A 25,988-nucleotide genomic window follows, 5' to 3' on the forward strand; every position below is an offset into this window, starting at 1 on the left:
ATTTTTAAAATTTGTTCTTTAGTAACATTTATTCTTTTTAATGAGAACAGTGTTTTGTAGTTAATAATTTTTTTTTTACAGAATTTTTTTTTAATATTTATTTTTTAGTTTTCGGCGGACACAACATCTTTGTTTGTATGTGGTGCTGAGGATCGAACCCAGGCCGAATGCATGCAAGGTGAGCGCGCTACTGCTTGAGCCACATCCCCAGCCCTGTAGTTAATAATTTTAATGGGCTAGTATGTCAGCTTTATCCCAGGGCTTTAATAATAAAGCATTAAAATACTTTACTGAAGACATTTACAAAACCATAATGGAAGCTTAACATGTCTCTGATTGAAAGCATAATATTGTCTTTCTACTTTTTTCTTTTCTTATATTGGGGATTGAACCCCCAGGCACTTTACCACTGGGCCATGTACCCAGCTCCTTATTTTGTGACAGGGTCTCCTGAAGTTGTTGAGGCTGGTCTTGAATTTGTCATTCTCATGCCTTATTCTCCCCATTAGCTGGGATTTTGGATATGTGCACTGTGCTCACTGTATCCAAGAATTTTGACTGGCTAGTTTTAGAATTTGAAGACTGAATGATCCATAATGCACAGAAACTCAAATAATGAGGGATTTTGCACAATATTCTTTTTAATATTTAAAAAAGTAAATATTAAATATCTTAAAAATAGAAGAAGAAATACAAAGCATTTTGGTTGATTCCATATAATCTGTTTTATATAAATCAAAAGAAAAAAAAAGATTGCATAACTATACAGGAAACAATGTTAAATGAAATGTAAGGAAATTTTCATGACATCATAGAAGCACTAGCTTGACAGTTTGCTTCTCAATATTTCTCAGAAGACAGAATCCTACTGTGTAGGATTCCTTGTAAAACCAAGAGAAATCTGATACTTTAGGAGACATCACATAATACCTGAAACAAAACTTAAAATTTAATTACCTAGATATGTAAAAAGTCCAAGTGCTTTAATAATTACAACAGGTTTTATTTATTTATTTGGTACTAAGGATTGAACCCAGGAGCGCTTATCCACTAAGCCACAATAACAGCCCACTAAACTTTTTTTAAAAAAATATTTATGTTTTAGTTGTAGTTGGATACAATACCTTTATTTATTTTTATGTGGTGCTGAAGATCGAACCCAGGGCCTCATTTGTGCTAGGCGAGCTTTCTAACACTGAGCCACAACCCCAGCCCTAAACTTGTTCTTTATGGTAGACTAATTCAGTTGCTCTCTGAGAGAAAAAGTAGGAGCTACAATTCCCAATAATTGTACAAAATACTATACTTGGCCCTAATAATTTTCATCTAATAACAGCTATCTTTGGAACTGAAGTTTTGGTAGGTTTAAATGCCCAGTTTTAAAAAGACAGGCAATATCAATATAAATATAAATAAACAAAATTAGGAAGTGATTGAATATATACTCTAGGTATAATTAACAAGTGTCCAAGACTTAAGGACAAAGCTGTCATTTACCCCATAATATAGAGGCAATATCCAGTGAGATGAAATGGAAGTATATTACTGTTCACTTACCTCTCTATATGCCAACTGGTAGAACTATTTGTGTCAGAAGCTTTGGAATTATCTTTCTATAATATTAAATTTTACAAAGATTATCTGCATTTCACTTATTAATTGCTCTAAGTTCCTTTCACAAACTTTAACAGGAGTCTTTTTAGTGGCCTCAGGGAATCTTTTCAACATAAATTATTTCTCAAGAAAAGGAAATTCTGCTGTAAGCATTAAGACACATACACGGTTCTGCCTTATTTATTAAATGACTCTTCAAGTATTTGATCCTTGCTTGCAGGTAGAAGATATCCACATTTGTTTGAGAGGAGATGTTATCTTCAGAAAGCTTTTTGTAAATCTAAAATAGAATAGATTTTTATCAGAGGATATAAAGGAAGATAAAACCCATTATTTTCACATTCTGATTTTCTTCATGCTTCCATTAAATTCACATCATGGATAAAGATTTGTTTTCACATTTGCTGAAGTCCACATTACAAGCTGAACCAGTATGGAATGAGAATCTTTTTTTTTTTTTTTAAAGAGAGAGAGAATTTTTAATATTTATTTTTTAGTTTTTTGGCAGACACAACATCTTTGTTTGTATGTGGTGCTGAGGATCGAACCCGGGCCACACGCATGCCAGGCGAGCGCGCTACCGCTTGAGCCACATCCCCAGCCCTGGAATGAGAATCTAAAGGGTTTAGTAGAAGGCCAGATGGAATGGCACCTTCAACAAGGCTTTTTCAAGTACGGTCATCACTGTTCATTCAACAAGCACATTTTTGAATATCTACTATGAGTAAAACATTATCTTAGGCACTACTTAATTAAACCAACACACATTTTATTAAAAACTGATGTGGATTGGGGCTGGGGATGTGGCTCAATCGGTAGCGTGCTGTGCAATCCTCAGCACCACACCACATACAAACAAAGACGTTGTGTCCGCCGAAAACTAAAACACAAATATTAAAAAAAAAACAACAAACTGATGTGGAGACTAACGGTGTGGCTTAGTGGTAGAGCATTAGCCTAGCCCTCAGTACCTGCACACTCTCCCCGCCCCCCGCCAAAAAAAAAAACTGAAATGAAAGAGTTTATATTTGTTCTCCTGACTGGTCACTCTACTTTTCTTCCTTTTGGCTTACACACTGTGAGGTCTCTCCTGTTCAAGGAACTCCTCATTTAATACTACTATCCTCTTTGTACCTTCTTCTAGTTACTATGTCCAACAGAATTTTATCAGTACCTTAATCATTAGATAACTTGATAATTTCCTTGAAATTTTCCCCCTGACTTCTGTGACACTTCCATCTTTCTACTTCCAAGTCTCAAGGATGGTTAAAGTTTTTGTACTTTTTTGAGAACTTTCATAAATGTCAATAGCCTACCTGGCCTCCTTAGACTCTATTTCATTCCTGATCATCTGCCCAGATTTACTCTTGTAGCTAGAACTACAAATCATGGAATTCCCTTCCTCAGAAGCCTTTGATAACTTTCCTGTTTCTATTTGTAAGCCCAAATTCCTAAGTCTGAAATTCAAGGCTGTTTATGCTTTGGCTTGAGCCTGTCTTCAGATTTATATCCCTTTCCTAACACTTTTTTTTTTTTTTCCTGCCAGATTAGCTGTGCTATGCTTTGCTACCTCTGCCTGTGCTTTTGCTGCTACTTCAAGAATGAACAACCCTGGGCCAGGCATAGTGGTACACATCTGTAAATCCAGCTATTCAGGACGCTGAGGTAGGAGTTACAAATTTGAGGCCAGCCTGGGCAATTGGTGAGACCCTGTCTCAAAATCAAACAAAAGGGGTTGGGCACATAGCTATAGGTACTTGGCAAAGCACCCTCTGGTTCAATCCCCAGTACATTAGAAAGAAAGGAAAAAAAAAACCAAAACTCTGGGCTGAGGAGTGTAGCTCAGTGTTAAGAGTGCCTGCCTATACTCTGATTTTTATTTAGATTGTATAAAATCTTTTACCTTTTTCCTAGCGTTTTTGCCTAGCACGTACAAGGTCCTGAGTTTGATTCCCAGCATCCCAAACAAACCAAAATCCAAAACAAAAAAACCCCACCAAAAACCAAAACAAACAAACAAAAAAACCCCTTTGCCTTTTTCTAATGATGTGTTTTTATCATCAAATCTCTGCTTGTGAAATTCCTATTCATACTTCAAGAAATGGTATATTGGGGGCTGGGGATGTGGCTCAAGTGGCAGTACGCTCGCCTGGCATGCGTGCGGCCCGGGTTCGATTCTCAGCACCACATACAAACAAAAATGTTGTGTCTGCCAAAAAACTAAAAAATAAATATTAAAAAAAAAAAAAAGAAAAAAGAAATGATATATTGGCATTGAGGATCGGAATATTTATTTATTTTTGTGGTACTGGAAATTGAACCCAGGGATTCATAGATGCTAAGCAAGTGCTCTACCACTGATCTACACCCCCATTCCAAGAATTAGAATGCTTATAAAAGCTCACTGAAAGGAGTTTAAATGCCATCCTTTTCATCTGAATTGTCAGACTGAATCAGATCGATTTCTCTTAGCATCTTACATTGCTTTCTTTTATACCAAGACAGTACTACTTACAGGCACAAAAACATGGCATTAATCTTGTATAATTCATCTTTGTGTTCATCAAAGTACTGACACATAGAAAATGTTTAATAAAACTGGGTGCAGTAGTGCATGCCCATAATCCCAGAGACTCAGAGGTTTAGGCAGGAAGATCGTGAGTTTGAGGCTACCCCCAGCAACTTAGTGAGGCCCTAAGCAATTTTAGTGAGACCCTGTCTCAAAATAAAACGGGCTGGTTATGTAGCTCAAAAAAATGAAACTGCCCAGGTGGGTGGTACATGTCTACAATTCCTGTGATTTAAGAGCCTGAGGTAGGAGGATCATCGAGTTCAAAGCCAACCTCAGCAACTTAGACCATGTCTCAAAATAAAAAATAAAAAGGGATGGGGAGGTGGCTCAGGTAAAGCACCTCTGGGTTCAATCCCCAGTACTAGAAAAAATTATTTAATAAATATATGTTGGGGCTGGGGATGTGGCTCAAGCGGTAGCGCGCTCGCCTGGCATGTGTGCGGCCTGGGTTCGATCCTCAGCACCACATACAAAGATGTTGTGTCCACCGAAAACTAAAAAATAAATATTAAAAATTCTGTCTCTCTCTCTCTCAAAAAAAAAAAAAAAAAAAAAAAAAAAAAAATATATATATATATATATATATATATATATATATATAAATATATGTTAAACCAAATTAAGGAACCTCAACTTTAAAAAAAATAAAGATACATAAAATTTATTAGTAAATTTCTGCAGGGTGTGGAGGCATATACCTGCAATCCCAGTGACATGGGAGGCTGAGGCAAGAGGATTTCAAGTTTGAGACCACACTTAGTAATTTAGTGAGACCCTGTCTCAAATAAAAAACATAAAGGACTGGGGATGTAGCTTAGTGGCAGGGTGCCCCTGCATTTGATCTCCAGTAACAAAAAAAAAAAAAAAAAAAAAAAAAAAAAAAAATTAAAATTTTGGGAGAGGCAAAGATGAGACCTCAAATATCGATCATTTGCTGGATGCTTTACACTACTCATAAAAAAGATTAAATAAAAGGGAACACCATTGTCTTACCACTCTTTTTGAGAAGTTCTCCTTTTCGTGATTTATCCAGGTTTTCAAGAAACTGTTCAAATACTTTCACATATGGTGCCAGACTGGTCTTCTTATAATCTAAATTATGAAGCAAACGTTAGAATTAGCATGTTGGTAGCAAGAATAACATGAAAATTTAAGTTTCTTTCTTCCTTTTTTTTTGTACCAGGGATTGAACTCAGAGGCACTCAACCACTGAGTCACATCCCCAGTCCTATTTTTGGTATTTTATTTAGAGACAGGGTCTCACTGAATTGCTTAACACCTCGCTTTTTGCTGAGGCTAGCTTTGAACTCATGATCCTCCTGTCTTAGCCTCCCAAGATGCTGGGATTACAGGTGTGCAACACTGCGCCCTGCAACAAAAATTTAGGTTTCTTGTAAGAATTCTCTTAAGGCTGTGGGTAGAGTTCAGTGGTAGAACTTTTGCCTAGCATACATGAAGCCCAGGGTTTGATATCTTTCTCTCTCTTTTTTTTTTGGTACAGGGGATTGAACTTAGGCACTCGACCGCTCGACCCCTGAGCCACATGCCCAGCCCTATTTTGTATTTTATTTAAAGACAGGGTCTCACTGAGTTGCTCAGTGCCTCGCTATTGCCAAGGCTGGCTCTGAACTTAGAATCCTTCTGCCTCAGCCTCCCAAGCCTCTGGGATTACAGGTGTGTGGCACCATGCCCAGCTAAGGTTTGATATCTTAAAACAAAAACAAAGCAACAAAAACCAGATAATATTCAAATTAAGAAATGTTAAAGTAACATATGCACATTGTTAAAAGAGTAACACAATACTAACAGCATTATTATGGGAAAATTAGAAGCCTCCTATCCTAATTATGACCTTCTGGTCCTCTCAAATGCTGAATGTTTTCTCTGATATAAGGGGGGGTGACTCAAAATGGGGTAGGGAGGAAGAGCATGGAAGATTACCTCTAGATAGGGAAAGAGGTGGGAATGAAAGGGAGGGAGAAGGGGAATTGCATGGAAGGTAGAAGGAGACCCTCATCATTATACAAAATACATGTAAGATGTGAAAGAAAAAAAAAAAAAAAGAATAGCACCACCTTAGATTGGGTAGAGAGAAGTGATGAGAGGGGAGGGGAGGGAATGGGGGGAAAGGAAGGATAATAGAATGAAATAGACATTACTATTACTGTGTGTATATACGTGACTACATGACCAATGTGATTCTGTAACCCTACACTCAGAAAAATGAGAAATTATATCCCATCTGATTCAAATGTATGATAAGGTCATTGTACTGTCATGTGTAACTAATTAAAACAAATAAAAAAATTTTGTTTTTAGTTGTCAATAGATGTTTATTTATATGTGATGCTGAGAATTGAATCCTGGGCTTTACACATGCCAGGAAAGTGCTCTACCATTGAGCTATTACCCCAGTCTTTTTTTAAAATATTTTTTTGTTGTTGTCGATGGATATTCATTCATTCATTCATTCATTCATTGTGCTGCTTAAACCTAGGGCCTCACACATGCCAGGCACTCATCTTCCACTGAGCTACAGCCCTGGCAATAACTTTTAATAAATAACCACTTCCATTCTTATTCACCAATCTAAGGCCATTTTTCCTTGTTTTGAAAGTTGTCTCTCCCCACCTTTGGGGGACGGAGAGTGCAGTGAGGCCCAAAAGTGTTTAGTTAATTCTCAATATTCTAAACTTTAAAAATTATGTACCTCTGTATTGGTTCTGTTTTAATGACTGTGCTAAGCCTTTTCAGTAAAGGGCTCATTTTTGGAATGTTTTCCTATATAATTGGGACAACTTCCTCCTCCTTTTCTTTGTTTTCTTTCTGAAACTCCTATAGACAGTCAGTAGTTCTTAAACAAGTCCACCAATTTTCTTTATCTTTTTGCTTCTTAAAATCACTACCACCATGTCTTTTTTTGTTGTTTGGTACTGGGAATGGAACCTAGGAGCATTCTATCGCTGATCCACCTTCCCAGTCTTTTTCATTTATTTTGAGACAAGATCTCACTAAGTTGCACACCTGGAACTTGAGAACCCCTGCCTCAGCCTCCTGAATTGAATTGGTGGAATTATACAGGTGTGCATCACTGTACCTGGTTCTAGCACATCTTTTTTTGTACTACTTTCTGGGAAGTCTCCTTGACTTTTCCAAGTCCTTTATTAGCTTTTATTTTCATGACTGATTTCTTTCTTTCTTTTCTGGTACCAGGGATTTAACCTAGGGGTGCTTAACCACTGAGCCACATTTTGAGCCCCTTTTTATGTTTTATTAGAGATAGTCTTGCTGAGTTGCTCAGGGCCTTGCTAAGTTGCTGAGTTTGGCTTTGAACTCATGGTCCTCCTACCTCAACCTCCCAAGTCGCTGAGATTACAGGTGTGTGCCACCACACGAGGCTTCCTGATTGTTTTCTAAGAGTTCTTTCTTGTTCTCTGAATATTTTTTCTTTTCAAAGCCTTCTGATTTTGTTCATGGATGTACTATCATAGTGTTTTTTTTTTTTTTTGTAGTATTGGGGATTGAATCTAGGGCCTTATGCATACTAGGTAAATGACCTTCCACTCAGCTATACCCTCAGCCTTTTAAAAATTAATTGGTTTTAGTACCAGGGATTGAACCCAGAGGTGCTTTACCATTGAGCTATATCCCTAACCATTTTTCCATTTTTATTTATTTATTTATTTATTATTATTTTTTTTAAATTAATTTTTATTGTAGGTTGTTCAAAACATTACATAGTTCTTGATATATCATATTTCACACTTTGATTCAAGTGGGATATGAGCTCCCATTTTTACCCCATATACAGATTGCAGAATCACTTCAGTTGCACAACCATTGATTTACATATTGCCATTCTGGAGTCTGTTGTATTCTGTGCCTTTCCTATCCTCTACTTTTATTTTTTTTTAATATTTTTATTTTTTTAGTTATCAGTGGACACAACATCTTTGTTTGTATGTGGTGCTGAGGATCGAACCCGGGCCACACGCATGCCAGGCGAGCGCGCTACTGCTTGAGCCATGTCCCCAGCCCCTCCATTTTTATTTTTACATTTGGCGCTGGGGATTGAACTCAGGGGCACTCAACCACTGAGCCACATCCTCAGCTCTTTAGTCTTGCTAAGTTGCTTAAGGCCTCACTGAGTTGCTGGTATTATAGGCATGAGCCACTGTGCCCAGCTCTTATTATTTAATTTAAAGCCTTTTTATTTTTTTTTTTTTTGTAGTCATAGATGGACAGAATACCTTCATTTTATTTGTTTATTTTTATGTGGTGCTAAGGATCAAACCCAGCGCATGACACATGCTAGGCAAGTGCTCTGCCACTGAGCTACAGCCCAGCCCTTATTTTTTTATTTGAGACAGGGTCTCGCTAAGTTGCTGAGGCTGGCTTTGAACTTATGATCGTCTTACTTTAGCCTTTTGAGTCACTGGGATTGTAGGTATAAGCCATTGTGCCTGGCTCTAATTTTATTTATTTATTTAAATTTTGGGGCTGGGGATTGAACTCAGAGGCACTTGACTACTGAGCCACATCCCTAGCCCCATTCTGTATTTTATTCAGAGATAGGAGTTGCTTAGTGCTTTGCTTTTGCTGTGTTAATTTTATTTTAATACAGGGCCTCACTAGATTGCCCAGTCTGACTTCAAACTTGTGATCCTTGTGTGACTCAGCCTTTGGATAGCTGGTATTGCAGTTTCGTGCCACTGTATCATGCTTAGACCTTTCTTTATTCCTTCCATTTTCTGTTTTTCTGAGTTACTTTTCCCATTTATTCTTGTTTTTCATGTTGGAGACTTTGTTCAAATATCTTAAATAGCATCCTTATAAATACTTTACAAATTTTAATGGTACTGTTTTGGTATTATATCAAAGCTAGAATAGATGAAGCAATATTTGATCTTGGATTCTGAAAGAAGGGTAACAATATTTGACCACAAAATAAATCAGAGATCACAGATCTGGAATGTTCAGTATAGAAGTCATCAGGTACATCTGGCTATTAAAAAAATAAATAAATAAATAAGAAATTCAGCTTCTCAGTCACTCTAGCCACATCTTGAGTGTTCAAAAGTCACACATGGCTAGTGACTACCATATTGGGTACTAAAAATATGTAACATTTCCATTATTACAGAAAGTGCCATTGGAGGGGTTGGGGATATGGCTCAGTGGTACAGAGCTTGCCTAAGGTACACAAGGGGCTGTTTTAATCCCCCAGTACCACAGAAGAAAAAAAAAAAGTGCCATTGGATTCTATTGTTAGAGAGCACCTTTTGGGTGTTAGTACAGAAGATCTGACTTCCATTAAGGAAGATTCAGAAATTCTTTAGTTTATTAAAATTCCTGAATATATAATTCAATCAACAGTTTAGACATGTATCTACCATAAAACCATCTGGATACAACAAAAATAAAAGAACAAGAGTATGGCACATATAGTATATGTTAAATATAAATAACTTTTTTTTAAAAAATATTTTTTAGTTTTAGGTGGACACAATATCTTTATTTTATTTTTATGTGGCACTGAGGATTGAACCCAGTGCCTCATACTTGGTAGGCAAGTGCTCTACCACTCAGCCACAACTCCAGCCCCAAATATAAATAGCTTTTAAAGAGACAGATTCAAACAATTATCAACACTAGTTGACAATCTTGCAATATAGATCCCAGCATTTAAAAATTGCTTAGCAAATGTGTATTGAACTAAATTGGACTCAGTAACACCACTTGGGCAACTGAAGAAGAAACACTCCTTAACATGTTAATGAGCTGATTTCAGGATAAACACTGACCCAGTCTGGTCTGAATATAAGGAGAATTACTTACTGTAGTACAGACAGATAATCTATATAAAAAGCTATGTTAAGTTGAAATGTCAATATATTAACCTACCTTTGATTCTATGTTTGACATCAGATTCAGCTTCAGTCTCTTCTTTTTCCTTTTCATTAGTAAAAATGACATCCAGTTCATGGCAGATGGAGCTACAAGTAACAGAATAAGATTATTTTAAGTTGGTTCCTGGTATTACCCAGCATATGTTAGCACATGAATCCCATAAATGTTCTGTGAAAAAAATATGTGGCTAGGCCAGGGTGAAGCTCAATGGCAGTACACTTACCTAGCATGCACAAGGCCCTAGATTCAATTCCCAATACCACACACACACACATATACTCCCCCACCCCATATACACACAGTGGCAATACATCATCATCTCTTCTTAGAGTTGTTCTTGTACATTTTTATACTAAAGACTGGGAAATCTTCTAGTAAAGAACCACCCCGCCCCCCGCCACCTGTTTTTTTTTTTAGTGCTGGGGATTGAACCCATGGCTATACATAAGCTAGGCAAGTGCTCTGCCAGTGGGCTACATTTCCAGCTCTAAAAAGATTTGAAATATGTTTAAGCACTTCCAGATTTATTTTTGGTGTTGGGGATTGAACCCTGGGCACTACCATGAGCTAAATCCCCAGGATTCCAAGACTTATTTGACCTTATGTTTTTCTTGCAAAATAGCTGGAAAAACTTATAATTGCTCTATTATACATCATCATTATATCTCAGAACCAAGTATCTCCATAACCAAATATACCATTTCCATGCGGCTACCTCTCTAAGTAGGGATCTAATATAACCACTTCAAATTCAGAACAGTGTTCACAAACAAATAAGGAATGATCAATGATTTGGAACATACCTTATGGTTGGAACAGTAAATGGATCAAACTGATCCACTTTCTGTAAATCAATAGGCACAGAAATTCGACCTAAAAGAACCAGAAATTATAAATGATTTAATGTTGAATACAAATCACGAGCTGTTCCTTTCTTTAAGAAACACAAAATTTTATTTAGGAAAGCAGAGACATATTCAAAGGAGAATATGAGCCATCTCAAAAATGAGAAACTTTGTGGGTAAAACAAGGAATACATATTCAAAGAGAATGCAGGCTGTATCTCCTGAAGGAGATAGCCTTTGAGTTATTTTTGGTTAAAATTTTACAAATTAGACTTATCTGTTAAGAACAATATTTAGAAATATAAATTACTTTCACATTGGCTGTGCCTCTTGTTTTTCTTAAAAAATGGTTAACAGGGGGTGCTGTGCTGGGGATATAGCTCAGTTGGTAGAGTGCTTGCCTTGCATGCACAAGTCCCTGGGTTCAATCCCCAGGACTGCGCCCCCCCACCAAAAAAAAAAAAAAAAAGTTAACTATCGTGGTGTGGCTCAGAGGTAAAGTGCTTGCCTCCCATGTATGAGGCACTGGGTTCGATCCTCAGCACCACATAAAAGTATATAAACAAAATAAAGACACATGTGTCCATGTACAACTAATATATATATATATATATATATTTTTTTTTAATGGTTAACAATAGCTGGGTTCAGTAGCTCACATCCATAGCCCTGGCAACTCAAGAGGCTGAGGCAGAAGGATGGCAAGTTCAAGGCCAGCCCCAGCAACTTAGTAAGGCCCTGTCTCAAAAGTAGGGCCGGTTTCATATATAACAAATTAGAATTGAAAAGAAAAAAAAAAAAAGGAGGACTGGGGATGTTACCTAGTGGTAAAGTGTCCCTGGGTTCAATCCCAGTACAAAAATAATGTAAAACAGGGGCTGGGGATATAGCTCAGTTGGTAAAGTGCTTGCCCCAGGTTCAATCCCTAGAACCAAACCAAAACAAAAAATAAACATAAAACAGAAACAAAACACAAAACCCCATAAAAAACTGGTGAAGAATGTTCAGCTATTTCTAAGTTGTTCTTGTTTTTCCTTTTATTTCTATATTTAGATTTTTTTTTTTGGGGGGGGGTTACCAGGGATTAAAGTCAGCGGCACTCAACCACTGAGTCACATCCCCAGCTCAATTAAAAAAAAATTTTTTTTGTAGTTGTAGATGTACAGAATTACTTTATTTTATTTGTTTTATTTTTATGTGGTGCTAAGGATCTATCCCAGTATCTCAACGCATGCTTGGCAAGAACTCTGCCACTGAGCTATAGCCCTAGCCCCAATTTTGTATTTTATTAGAGATAGGGTCTCACTGAGTTGCTTAGAGCCTCGCCATTGCTGAGGCTGGCTTTGAACTTGCAATCTTCCTGTATCAATCAGCCTCTTAAGTCACTGTGATTACAGGTGTATGCCACCGTACCCAGCTATGTTTAATGACTGGGTATGGTAGCACATACCTGTTAATCCCAGCTACTTGAGGGATGTGGCAGGAGGATTGTTAAGTTTGAAGCCAACCTTAGCAACTTAGTAAGATGTTATTCCAAAATAAAAAATAAAAAGGGCCTGGGCTAGGATTTTAGATCCTAGAGAGCCCCTGAGTTCAATCTTTAATACTCAGGGGAGGAGGAGGGAATAAAATGATGAAAAATTCTATATTAAGTTCAGAACAATCTCAAATCTTGAGGGTCCATAAAATGGAAAATAGATGGAAATAGTGATTTGACTTTTCATTGAGATAAATAAAAATACACCTACATGTTAGACATCTTTAGAAAGCATTCTGGAAATAAAATAGTTAATTGTGCATAATGACATTCTGGTCAATCATGGGCTGTATATAAATTGGTGATCCTAGGAGATCATATTGTCTGGTGCCATCACAGCTTAGTTATGTAAATATCCACTGTGATATTTGTACAAGAACAATTTCTTAGAGGGTATCCTTGTTGTTAAATGATGCTTAACCTTTGATAGCATTATCTTCTCTATTTTTTTTTGTGGGGGGGTATTGGGGGATTTACCCCAGGGGCAATTTACCACTAAGCCACATCTCTAGCCATCCCCCCCTTTTTGGGGTACCAGGGATTGAACTCAGGAGCACTTAATCACTGAGCCACATCCCTAGCTCTTTTTGTATTTTATTTAGAGACAGGGTCTCACTGAGTTGCTGAGGCTGGCTTTGAACTCATGATCCTCCTGCCTCAGCCTCCTGAGCTGCTGGGATTGCAGGCATGCACCACCACATACAGCCCTAGTCCTTTTAATTTTTTAATTTCGAGACAAGTTCTCGCTAAGTTGCTGAGGCTAGTCTTGAACTTGAAATCCTCCTGCCTAAGCTTCCTGAATCACTGGGATTATAGGTGTGTGCCACTCATCTTACTCTTTTATGATAGCTACACCTGAGATACCACATACAATTCATCATATCTTGAAAATTATATAATGAATCTAAAGAATGTTAGATGAGTAACAAAAAAGGGAACTGGAAGTTGTTATTTGAAGATAGAGTAAAAGTGGCTACTTGATATGAAAGGGGAAAGGATATAATAAAAATATATTGTGAGCTACTTGGGATCCTGAGGTAGGAGGATTGTAAGTTCAAGGCCAATCTGGGCAAATTACTGATACCTATCTGGGTGTGTGGGGGTGGAGGTCAGTGGAGTGGGAGTTGCAGATTTAGCTCAGTGATGAAGCACTTGCTTAGCATGTGCCATGCCCAGGCACTGGGTTCAATCCCCATTATTAAGTTAAAAGAGAAAAAGGAAAAAAAAAAAAGGTGTATGCTTATGAGTGAACATGATTAATTACCCATATGAGAATGTGGGGATACCCACTGAAGTTTAAAATCAGATAAAAATAGTAATAATAAGCTAAAAACACACAGTTGACAGGTTTGAAGAAGGGGGCCATATAAATGTATGAACTATATCACTATATATTCTTTTTTTTATTTTTGTTTTTTTTTAATATTTACTTTTTAGTTTTCGGCGGACACAACACCTTTGTTTGTATGTGGTGCTGAGGATCGAACCCGGGCCACACGCATGCCAGGCGAGCACGCTACCGCTAGAGCCACATCCCCAGCCTATTCTTTTTTTTTAAACATTTATTTTTTAGTTGTAGTTAGACACAACCTTTATTCTGTTTACTTATTTTTATGTGATACTGAGGATCAAACCCAGGACCTTGCACATGCTAGGCAAGTGCTCTACCGCTGAGCCACAACCCCAGCTCTCATTATATATTCTTAAAGGAAACTAGGCAGTTTGAAAGAATTGAATGTGTGAATGTGTGCCAATCTTCTAAGCACTTTACATTTTAGATCTTCATGATAACCCATTGAGATAGATATTTTTAATTTCCATTTTATTTTATTTTAAGATAGGGTATCACTGTGTTGCCCAGGCTAATCTTGAACTTCTGGGTTCAAAATTGCTCAAGTAGCTAAAACTACAGATATGTGCCACCAAACCAATCTTTAATATCAATTTGAAAGATGAGAACACCAAAACCTTACAGAAAGGTTAACTTGCCTAAGGTCTCACAGCAAGTGGCAGAATTGGATTGTTGACATTAAAGAGGACAACTATATCCTTCTCTATTAACAAGTCCCTTGGTTAGATGGAACCAAGTTTTATGCTAATATAATCACTTTTAAATCAATTTAAAGGCAATTTCAGTCCATCAAATATTATATAAGAGAAATATGAAAGAATAAAGCTGAATCATAAACAACAACAACAAAAAAAATCAAACCTGAAAAATGCAGCATAGTGGATTAAGAGCTGAATTCTGCTGGGTGTGGTGGTGCACACCTGTAATCCCTGATGTGGGAGGCTGAGGCAGGAGGATGGCAAATTTGAGACTAGCCTCTGCAACTTAGAGCCTATCTCAAAATTAAAAGTAAAAAGGGCTAGGGATATGGCTCTGTGGTAGAGTGTCCCTGGGTTCAATCCCAAGTAAGGCAAAATCAAAAACAAATAACCCCAACAAAACTATTTTGTTCCCAGCATTGACAAATTTTTTTTTTATTTTAATATTTATTTATTTTTTTTTTAGTTTTTCGGCGGACACAACATCTTTGTGTTTGTATGTGGTGCTGAGGATCGAACCCGGGCCACATGCATGCCAGGCGAGCGCGCTACTGCTTGAGCCACATCCCCAGCCCCCAGCACTGACAAAATTTGTTTTATGATTTTGGATAAGTCAGTTTAACCTACTGGGCCAGAGTTTTCTCATCTGCAATGAGAGCTGTTGTCTTCCTACACTAAACCTCAGAAACTCAACTGAAAAACATTAACATAGTAGAAATTCATCTGGTAGCTACTTTAATTGATAGTGTTAAAAAAAAAAAAAAAAAGCTAGGGATGTAGCTTAGTGGTAGAGTACTTGCCTGGCATGAGCAAAGGTCTGGGTTTGACCCCAACACACACCTGTGTGCATACACACAAAGTACAGAAGAAACTAGCTGATAGAGTAATACTTCAACCTTTAATGTCACAGACATGTATTCTTACCTAATGATGTGCTTGCTAAAACAAAAATAACTTATTTTTCTTTTAATTTTCCTTACTTTCTTTATATTGTACCTGTTTTTGGATGAACGCTAAAAGGGCTCTTCAGTAAGTGATTGATTCCTTTGCTAACGTTGATATCCAGCCGTGGAAAACAGTACTGGAGCATAATCTCCCACTCTAGCCAGGGTCCACATTTGTCATTTTTGATATTCTAAAAGCAGATACAAGGCCAGCATGGAAATTAGTAGGAACTTTTGAGTATTTCTTTAAGGAAGATTAAAAAAAAGTTATTGAATCATCTTCAACTGATGAGCAAAATAATGAGAACTTAATTAAGAATCTCATTATCATATCTGTAAATAGATTTGAATGGAATATACCTGATTCGTGCTGGCTACTCTCTTCAAATACTCCCATCTCTGAAGTGAACTGTGAGACTTTTGGAAGTTTTTTTGAAGATCTTCATGAATAGGTGATGATCATTAAAGAACACACTCATTTAGGGTACATCAGTGAACAACTTAAGTTTTTAGATGTATCATTACAAGAATATCCAAAGCTTGCACATATATAGAAATAGAAAGTAACTATTACTGTCTTCTTTTTTTAATACTTTTAGTTGCAGATGGACACAATACATTTATTTTGTTTATTTAGTTTTTATGTGGTGCTAGGGATTGAACGCAGGGCCTCACACATGCTAGACAAGTGTTCTGCCACTGAGCTACCATACCAGCCCTCTATTATGGTCTTCTAAAACATAATGTTAAACACTTACATTGAAAAAATTGTAGATACGGTTTGGGAATATAGCTCAGTGCTAGAGTACTTGCCTAGAATGTGCAAAATCCTGGGTTAAATCCCCAACCCTGTAAAAAACAACAAAAAGTAAAGATATAACAGAAAGAACGCTAATATAAGGTATAATGTAAAAGCTTGTCCTGGTTTGCACATATTTAGACAAAGTGATTCTGCATTCTTTAGCCATTGATTCTAGAACTATATTCCAAAATGAGAAAGGTGATTTACAAAATGACCCCATTTCTTATTATATTCCAGACTAAAGATACAAAAACATAGAAAAACAGGAGCTATTTGGGGTAAAAAAATAAATAAAAATTAAAAAACCTTATAAATATATGAGGGTATGCAAGCAGAACACATAATATCACAGATGATATAACTAGCTCACATAAAAATGGTCTCAGGAAAGGATATCCTCAGGAACAAGGGCTAAAATCTTATCCCAGCTTTCTTTATTTTCAAGAATATCTTGATCAACCAAGGCATACTCTTCAAAGTATTTTTTAATTATGTTTATAGATTTCCTGTGGGAAGAAAAGTAACAACAAAGTTCCAACACTATCAACAACAACACTATTACCATTGGGTGGGAGGTTACTGCTTATTTTCCCTGAATTTCTAGAGCTAAATGGTGATAATACCTCTTTGCTGGTTTATGAGAATTAAAACAAGAAACTTGAAGGCAAAAAAACCTAGCATAGTACCTGGCACAGAATAGATATTTGAGAAATGCTTTCCACTTCTTCCTTTTTTGTGGTACTGGGGATTAAAACCAGTATGCATGTTAGGTTGAGTACTTTACCACTGAACTATGTGCCCATTCCTTTTTATTTTGAGGCAGGGTCTCCCCAACAACTCAGGAGGCTAAGGCAGGAGGATCGTAAGTTCAAGGCCAGCTTGGGGAACCTAGCAAGCTCTGTCTCAATATTAAGAATAAAAAGGGCTGTGAATGTAAGTCAGTGGTAGAGTGCCCCTGGGTTCTAGTCCCAGTTCTGGGGGGGAGGGAGGGTGCAGGCGGGGAAGAAGAAAAAAGAAAAAAAACTACCCAGCAGTGAAAACTGATAGCAAGATAATTTTAAAAGCACATGCAAGTAAACTAGATACACTTAAACTGCATGGGGTCTTTTCCAACAGACCTGACAAAAGGATGAATTTTTTCATTTAGGTGAACTTTCTTTCTGACATCTTGGCCACCCTGGAAAACAAACCATCAAGAAGAAATTTATATTGACACATGAAAAATTAATGTGTCCTATTATATAAATTCAAAGAGATTGGCTAAATTTCTGTCAACAAATAGAAACCTGGACGCTATTTTATATCATCTCAATATCTGTACCTTCTGAGTTAAGTTTACTTGACAAATGAATAAAAGTAAATTAATCTTTTTTGCCACAAAGGAGAATACTTACAGCAAAATAGGAAATATTGTAAAAAGGTAGCTGTTATGATTTTAAATGATCATTAGTAACATCATCTACTCTGGGATGTGAAGTCTATGAAAGATAGTTTAATTTGTTGTTATTAAACATACCAGGCTTGGTAATGGCTAGTAAACAAGAAATGTAAATTACAATTAAGAGGATCTTACCTTTACAAGACTCAAATACTCAACTATCCCAGAACGTACTGCAGAAGATAGCTTTCTAACTGATTCATCACAAACCCAACAATGAACACCTCTCCTTCCAGAATATACCCAGAGCCGATGCTTAAATCCAAAGTCCTCTGAAGAAGGGAAAAATAATAGGTTTTAAGACAAATCTATAAAACTTCTAGTTCTTGTGCACTTATTTATGTGTGTGTGTACACACATATAAGTTGTAGGTGGACACAATACCTTTTTAAATTTTTATGTGGTGCTGAGGATCAAACTCAGCACCTCATGCATGCTAGGCGAGTAATCTACCACTGAGCTACAACCCAACCCCTCTTGTGCACTTCTTCTTTTTTTTTTTTAAACTATTTCTTAGTTGTCAATAAACTTTTATTTTATATATGTGGTGTTGAGAATCAAACCTAATGCCTCACACATGCTAAGCCAATGCTCTACCATTGAGCCACAACCCCAGCCCCTCTTGTGCACTTCTTTTTTTGGTACTGGGGATTGAACTCAGGGGCACTCAACCACTGAGCCACATCCCCAGCCCTATTCTGTATTTTAGAGATAGGGTCTCACTGATTGCTTAGTGCCTGACAGTTTCTTTCTTTCTTTTTAAAAATATTTTATTTATTTAGTTAGTTAGTTTTAGGTGGACACAATATGTTTATTTTATTTTTATGTGGTGTTGAGGATTGAACCTAGTGCCTCACGCATGCCAGGCGAGCACGCTACCGCTTGAGCCACATCCCAGCTCAGTGCCTGACAGTTTCTGAGGCTGGTTTTGAACTCGTGATCTTCTTGCCTCAGCTTCCCAAGCGCTGGGATTATAGGTATACACCACTGTGCTTGGCTTGTGCACTTCTTTAAGCTTCATTTTTTAAAACCTGTTTTCCACTCATGTGCTTATTTAACCGTATTAAATTACCTGTAGTTTCCTGTGCCCCCCATGTTCTTGCTTTTATGTCTGTACCCATCCTGATCTCTCTTCTAGGAATTTCTTTATGCCCCAGCACTTTTGTTTCTCCCTGACCAACTGCCATTTATCTTTAAATAAGCCTAGGAATATTATATTTAAGGTATTTAGAATTACACATGGTATACAGCAAGCCCGCTATGTAAGAGTGATCATTATCATAATCACCTCTTCTGGGAAGATTTTTCTGACCCAATCTCTTCCTATTCTTTTTTTTTTTTTTTTGGAGATAGGGTCTCACTGTGTTGCACAGGCTAGTCTTGAATTCACAATCCTCCCACTTTAGCTTCCTAAATAGCTGGGATTACAGGCACACATCATGGAGGTTGGCTTCTCTTCCCATTCTTGTATGTACTCCTGATGTTTTAGATCCTCATAGTTCCCTTTGCACGTTACTTAACACAAATATAATCCTCAATTTTCTTATATGTCTCCTTCTTATATATATTGTAACCTATTTGAGGTTAAGAATTATTGTCTTTACATTTTTATCACCTAGAACAGCACCTAGCAGAGTCGCTCACCAGAGGACTGCAATGGAAAAAAACAAAACATACACACACACACACACACACACACAACGGTTTGTTCAATAGCTGTATAAAAGTTTCCACTACAGCTGAGATGGTGTTGTACCCTTGTAATTCCAGCTACTTTGGAAGCTGAGGCAGGAGACACAAGTTCAAGACCAGCCTCAGCAACATAGTGACACCCTGTCTGAATGTAGAAAATAAAAAGGGCTGGGGATGTAGCTGAGTTGTAGAGCATCCCTGGGTTCAATCTTCAGTACCCACTTCCACATATACAAAGTTTCCACTACAACTTTATCCCCCCACCCCTCCGCCACCCTCAGTATTGAGGATTGAATCCAGGGTCACTTGCATGCTAGACAACATTCTATCACTTAGCTACATTGCCATTTTGAGACACAGTTTGCTAAGTTACCAGGCTGGCCTTGAATTTATTATTTCTTTGTCTCAGCCTCCTGAGTAGCTGGAATTGCAGGTGTATGCCACAGTGCCCAGGCGACTTTATTTCTTTCTTTCTTTATTTATCTATCTATTTATATAAATTTATTTATTTATTTTTTAATGTGGTACTGAGGATCAAACCCAGTGCCTCACCCATGCTAGGCAACTGCTCTATGACTGAGCCACACCCCCAACTTAATTTTTATCTTTTGTTTTTTTTCCTCATGTTTCAAGGAAACATATTAGAAATATATGAAATTTGATTACAGAATACAGAATTCAGAGGGAAACAAATTCTTGCATTTAACACCACTCAGACACTCCTGATACTTACCCTTTAATGCTCGGTCAATGATATGGATGGCCATTGTCATGAGGGTCCAGCACTTAGAACATATGTCTGCAGAACTAGAGCAAAGTCATCATTACTCAGTGTCAGTGATATTACGTACCCCAACAGCAAGGTCCATGGTACTTACCTACAGCATCTCCGCACATCATCATAGTCTGTCATGTCAATGTCAAACACCAGTTCTTTTTCCTGAGCCTGGAAAGCTCCCAGCTTCACTGTATTGTGTTGACTGGGCTACAAACGTAAAATATTCATTTGTTTCTTTATGAGCTGCTATGTTGTTAAGTCTGCTATTTTTTTGACTCATAAGGGAAATAAGGGCTAAAGAAAAACTAAGAAACCATATAGTACTTACTACTGACTTACACTCCAAGCCCTTTTTATTTTGAGACAGGGTCTTGCTAAATTGCCCAGGCTAGTCATGAGGATTACAAGTGTATACCACTATGTTTGGCTCAGTGCTTATATTTTTAAGGAAGGGATGAGGGCATCTTTGTTTTATTCATTCATCCACCAAGTATTCATGTACTCTCTCTGCCAGGTACTATTCTGGATATACTCAGGATATACCAGCTGAGAGAAGTGGCAGGTTGTAGTAAGCCTTGTTGAGAAGACACTATTTGAGCAAGACTTAAAAGAGGTGAGAGAATGAACCAAGTAGATCCTGGGGAAATGGATTCTAGGAAGGAGAAACAGCTTGAGCAAGGGCCAGTGTGGCAGGATTGGAACAAGTGAGGAAGGGAAAAGAGCTTTTGGTGGGAATGAAGTGGGGAACCATCAGAGTAAGATTTTGAGCAGAGGGACCACATAATCTGAGTTGTTTTAAAAGGATCACTCTGCTGTGTTGAGAATTGACTCCAGAATCTGCAAAGAGAAACTCAGCATAGTAATTCTGATGAGATGATGATGATGATGATGATGATAATGATGGTGACAATGACAGCATTGGTAATCCTGTCTGGATTTTAGCTATATATTATGGTAGAGCCAAAGGGATTTACTCCCATACTGGAAGCAGTATGGGAATGTGAGAGACAGGAATCAAGAATAAGTCTAATGCTGAAAGAGAATGTAATTCCCTTTTATTTTCCTCTCTTAAACCATGGTGACTTCCTTATTTAGCTGTTTAGCTAGATACTCAATTTTTTTTTGTCCTAATGAGAATGCAGCTTATTTTCACTCTGTAGAGTGCCAAACAAACAAAAAGATTACAATCCACTTGCAAAAACAGTTTAAAAGTGTGGATCTTCAAATACAATAAACTCTAATTTTAAAACTCTGGGGGCACCAACCCATCGTTGGTTTACAAAACAAAAGAACAATGTACATAAAAATTTTTTTCTTACTCTGTGGGAATACACCGCGCCTATATCAATCTTGTATGGATTCATTTTCTGCATTTCCTTTTCCAGATCACTCTGGTTATTGAAGGATTGGTAACGAATGTAAATGTCGTCTTTCAACGTAAATGAAAATTCACGGTGTTGAAAGTAATTCTTTACCACTGCAAAGTAAGTGTACACTTTAAAATTAATTCAGTACTTTGTTCAGCTCAGGGCATTATGACACTAGCCAAAGGGAAGATTTTTTTTTTTCATTTTTAAAATTTTAATTTGTTGTATATGACAGCAGAATGCATTACAATTGGCAAGATATTTTAAATGAGGCCTCTGTGCCCAGCACTGTTCAGATGTGACAAGGTCCCTAGTTTGAAGGGATTTACTATCCCACATTTGCTAGGGAACAGGAAAAATGTGCAGAAATATTTTAAACAGATAATGCTCTCTCTCTCTCTCATATGTGGACACTAACAGATTCAGATGTGAAGATTCAACTTTCCACTCCCTTCCGCGAGAAGCTCCTTAGACCCAGAAGTATATCAAACCTTCTAGGTTCATGCTAAGACTTAATAATCAACCTCACCCTTAGCGCCCGGGCTTTTTTTTTTTTAAAACCGCGTAGCTGCAGACTGGTCATTAGAGCCACCGTTAACCCTTCTGCACCTCAGAGGTGGTAGGGTGGGATGAAGATAGAGCATAAAGAGCTCGGCACAGTGCTGGCGCACAGGAGGCACTTCATATACTCATTCTGAGGGCAGCCCACCCGGAATATCTCCGCGCCTGAATCCCGACCCCCTAACCACCCCGCTCCCAGCCTCCATCACCTCCGCCGTAGTTGAGCCAGCGATAGTACTGGGAGTAGGGAAAGAGTCTCCGGTAATAAAGCTTAAGCAGCTCCGGCAACTCGGCCGGGTCAAATGACTCCATCTCGCACGGAACTCGACCCAAGCAGGAACGCCGCGGGAATTGGCGGGAACCGCACAGCCGGAGGTTCCGCCATCGCGCAGGCGCGTTGAGGCAACCACGGGCAATTTGCCTCGGCCACCGGAAATAGTAGTTCCTGCGGCTTGCAAGAGTAGGCTGGCTCCTCCCATCAGGGTGAAGTTGGGAGGTCTACCCGCTGTTCTTGCGTGCCGAAGACCAATGTCCACTCTAGGAAGAAGGTCTTTTCCGGAAAAGTGACACTCATAGCCTGTTGAGTTAGATTAGTAAGATATATATTAAAAAAAAAAAAAAAAAAAAAAAAAAGAAGAAGAAGAGGAAAGGAAAAGTCCCATGCAAACTTTATGAATGTTGTAGAAATAATACCAATATCTTTTAGAGTTTTGGAAATAAATTATTCATAGTATGACTAGGTCCAGTATGTAGAAATAAACCAATACCAACCTGATGAGTAAAGCAAAGGCTATTTATTAAGAGCTTCTATAGCAAGGGAGTCGGCCACCGTCACTGGAATTTGGTAGAGACTCAAAGGCAGGCAGAGAAGAGGGAGAGCTTGCTTTATAGTGGAAAAAAAGGGAAGGCTTCGGTGTGTTCCCACTGGAAGCTGTTGGTAGGGAGAAGCTGGAGGCAGGCTAACTGCAAGTGGGCTGTCCCATATGATTGGTTAGGGAGACATATTTGGTTGGGCCAAAATTGGAAGCAGACGGCTGGGGTTGTGGCTCAGTGGTAGAGCGCTTGCTTCCCACGTGCGAGACCCTGGGTTCGATCCTCAGCACCACATAAAAATAAATAAGTGAAACAAAGGTGTTGTGTCCAATTACAATTAAAAAATAAAATATTAAAAAAAAAATTGGAAGCAGAGACAAAATTAGGGAAACTCACCTATTAGTAGAGTTCCCATCCTTTTAGGTCCATTGTTAAACAGGTTATTGTTTGGCCTCCTGCACCATCACCAGAGAGGGTTATCTGATTTCCTACAGTTCTTACATAGCAGGCTGGCTTCCTGAGCTGTTTATTATAGGTAAAGGATTTAGTTCTTCTTCTTCTTTTTTTTTTTGCATCTGTATTTATTTATTTATTTATTTGGTGCTAGGGATTAGAACCCAGGGCCTTGGCCATGCAAGGCAAGCACTCTACCAACTGAGTTATGTCCCCAGCCCTTATTTTATTTTTAAAAGTTTTTTTTTAAGTCATAGATGGACTCAATATCTATCTATCTATCTATCTATCTATCTATCTATCTATTTATTTATTTATATTTGGTGCCAATGATCGAACCAAGTGCCCCTGCACTGCTAGGCAAGTGCTCTACTACTGAGCTACAACTACACCACTTTATTTTAATTTAATTTAATTTATTTATATTTTTGCTGGGGATTGAACCTTGTGCATGCAAGGCAAGCACTCTCCCAGCTGAGCCATATCCCCAGTCCCCTTATTTTTATTTTTAATTGACACATAATGTTGCACATATTTGGACAATACTGGAATACAGTATGATATTTTGATAAGTGTATACAATGTATAATGACCAAATCAGTATAATTAACATATCTATCACTTCAAACATTTATTGTTTCTGTTAGGAACACTCAAAATTCTTCTTATAGCTATTTTTAAATATATCATAAATTCTTGTTAACTGTGGTCACCCTTCTGTGTTATAGAATGCTAGAACTTAGCCCTCCAACCTAACTGTATTTTTGTACCCATCAACCAACCCTTCTCTATCTCCTCCTCCTCCCTACCCTCCTGGCCTCTGGTAACCGCTATTCTCTACTCCTATGAAATTGACTTCTTTTGGTGCTGAGGATTGAACCCAGGGTTTCAAGTATAGTAAGCACATGCTTTACCACTGAGCTATATCCCCAGCCAAGAATTTCAATTTTTTTTAAAAATGGTAGACTAGATTTCCATTTTGTGTATGTATCACATTCCCCCTCCCACCCCCCAAATTCTGGGGATTGAAATAGGACTCATACATGTTAGGTAAGCATTCTACCACTGAGCTACATCCCCACCCATTTTGATTTTTAATTTTGAGACAAGGTCTTAGTAAGTTGTCCAGGCTGGCCTTGAACTTGTGATCTTGTGAACTTGTTGATGGGCATTTAGATTGTTTCCATTTTGGGTATTGTGGATACTGCTACAATAAGCACGGGTGCCTATGTCTCTTCAATATGCTGATTTCCTTTTCTTTGTATTCATATTCAGTAGTGGAGTTGCTAATCATAGGGTAGTTCTGTTTTTATTTATTTATTTATTTTGGATCCTCCACATTATTTTCAGTAATGGTTGTACTAATTTACTTTTCTACCAACAGTATATAAGTTCCCCTTTGTCTTCACTAGCATTTTTGTCTTTTTGCTCATAGCCATTCTATTTAGAGTGAGAGGATATCTCATTTTAGTTTTGATTTTTAATAACCATGATGATTATTAACAGAGTATTTTTTCATTGACTTATTGACTATTTTTATGTCTTTTTTTGGACAAATGTCTACTTTTATCAATTTATCCTTTTAAAATCAGTTTTTCTTTGAGTTTTCTGAATTCCTTATGTATTCTGGATATTAATCCCTTGTCAGACATACAGTTTGTAATTTTCTCCCATTCTTCAGGTTGTTTCTTCACTCTGCTGATTGTTTCTTTTGCTGTGAAAAAAAAAATTTTTAGTTTGATATGTTCCCATTTGTCTTTTTTTGCATTTGTTGCCTATGCTTTTTAGGTTTTATTAAAAAAAAAAAAAAAAAAAAAAAAAAACTCTTCTCATACCAATATACTGAAATGTTTTCCCTATGTTTTTTTTTCCTAGTAGTTTTATAGTTTTGGGTCTCAAATTTAGTCTTTGGTTCATTTTGAATTGATTTTTGCATTTGGTGAAAAATAGGAATCTAGTTTTATTCTTCTGCACCTGTATATATAGTTTTTTTCAGAATCTTTTATTGAAGAGATTATCCCTTTTCCAATGTATGTTCTTGGTACCTTTGTAAAAACTCTGTTGGCTATGAATACATGGATTTATTTCTGGGTTTTCCATTCCGTTGTCTTTTTGGATTTAGTCTCTCAGAACACCCAGGAATACGAAAATATGAATTAGAGCAAATTTGCAGAATCATGGAGAGCTTAAAATATGCTACTGATGTGCAGGTCTGCCAATCAGTTTTACTGTGTAAAAATATATCTCATTGCAATTATGGACTGGGGTGGGCAGTCTGATAATCACATCAGTATTGTGTCATTTGAAAACCATTATTTTTATGAATTTTAATCATTAAAGTAATAGTAGGGGAGCAAGGAGAGATTAGAGTCTGTAGAAAACTACTGTTAGCCTAATCCTGAAAATATTCATGGTGTCCCAACTTCTATGAGCAAAGTGGTCAAAATGAGCTCTATGCAGAGAATGCTTATACGAACTTTCCTAGAGATCTGTCTTCCTGTACAAAACTTAGTGGATTTTCCCCAACTCATATGCCTCCTATTTTGTAAGAGTAAATTTCATTGCTGGGAGGGTTTTTACTCTAAGAGCTGTAACAGGAGTGATTTTCGAATT

The 25,988-nt window shown here is 37.5% G+C and overlaps 1 protein-coding gene across 2 annotated transcripts; it reads right to left on the reverse strand.

The window, feature by feature from the left end:
- Positions 1 to 1,778: 1,778 nt before the first annotated feature.
- Prim1 (DNA primase subunit 1) lies at positions 1,779 to 22,500 on the reverse strand. 2 transcript variants are annotated; one of them, XM_076853033.1, is made up of 13 exons: positions 22,319 to 22,500; positions 21,501 to 21,658; positions 20,282 to 20,388; positions 20,137 to 20,210; positions 17,847 to 17,983; positions 17,392 to 17,450; positions 16,670 to 16,779; positions 15,832 to 15,923; positions 15,524 to 15,662; positions 10,900 to 10,969; positions 10,091 to 10,182; positions 5,180 to 5,278; positions 1,779 to 1,894 (listed from the first exon to the last, which is right to left on the reverse strand). In XM_076853033.1, exons 1-13 carry the CDS (start codon positions 22,419 to 22,421, stop codon positions 1,875 to 1,877), a joined length of 1,260 nt encoding a protein of 419 aa, XP_076709148.1. In that variant the 5' UTR covers positions 22,422 to 22,500; the 3' UTR covers positions 1,779 to 1,874. The 2 variants fall into 2 exon arrangements, with proteins under 2 accessions (XP_076709148.1, XP_076709149.1); XM_076853034.1 differs by lacking the exon at positions 21,501 to 21,658 and having other exon boundaries at positions 22,319 to 22,397.
- Between the last annotated feature and the right edge of the window lie 3,488 nt (positions 22,501 to 25,988).

Source organism: Callospermophilus lateralis, chromosome 4 (genome assembly GCF_048772815.1).
Source record: "Callospermophilus lateralis isolate mCalLat2 chromosome 4, mCalLat2.hap1, whole genome shotgun sequence".
NCBI classification, from domain to species: domain Eukaryota; kingdom Metazoa; phylum Chordata; class Mammalia; order Rodentia; family Sciuridae; genus Callospermophilus; species Callospermophilus lateralis.

What these genes read in the sequence shown, in the direction of transcription:
- Prim1 (XM_076853033.1), bottom strand. Translation starts at nt 22,421, where the DNA reads ATGGAGTCATTTGACCCGGCCGAGTTGCCGGAGCTGCTTAAGCTTTAT. An exon ending in TTTAGCCCTTGTTCCTGAGG is followed by an intron (nt 15,924 to 16,669) that starts ATATCCTTTCCT and finishes AATGATCATCAC; the next exon opens with CTATTCATGAAGATCTTCAA. An exon ending in TGTCAAACATAGAATCAAAG is followed by an intron (nt 5,279 to 10,090) that starts GTAGGTTAATAT and finishes TTCATAATTTAG; the next exon opens with ATTATAAGAAGACCAGTCTG.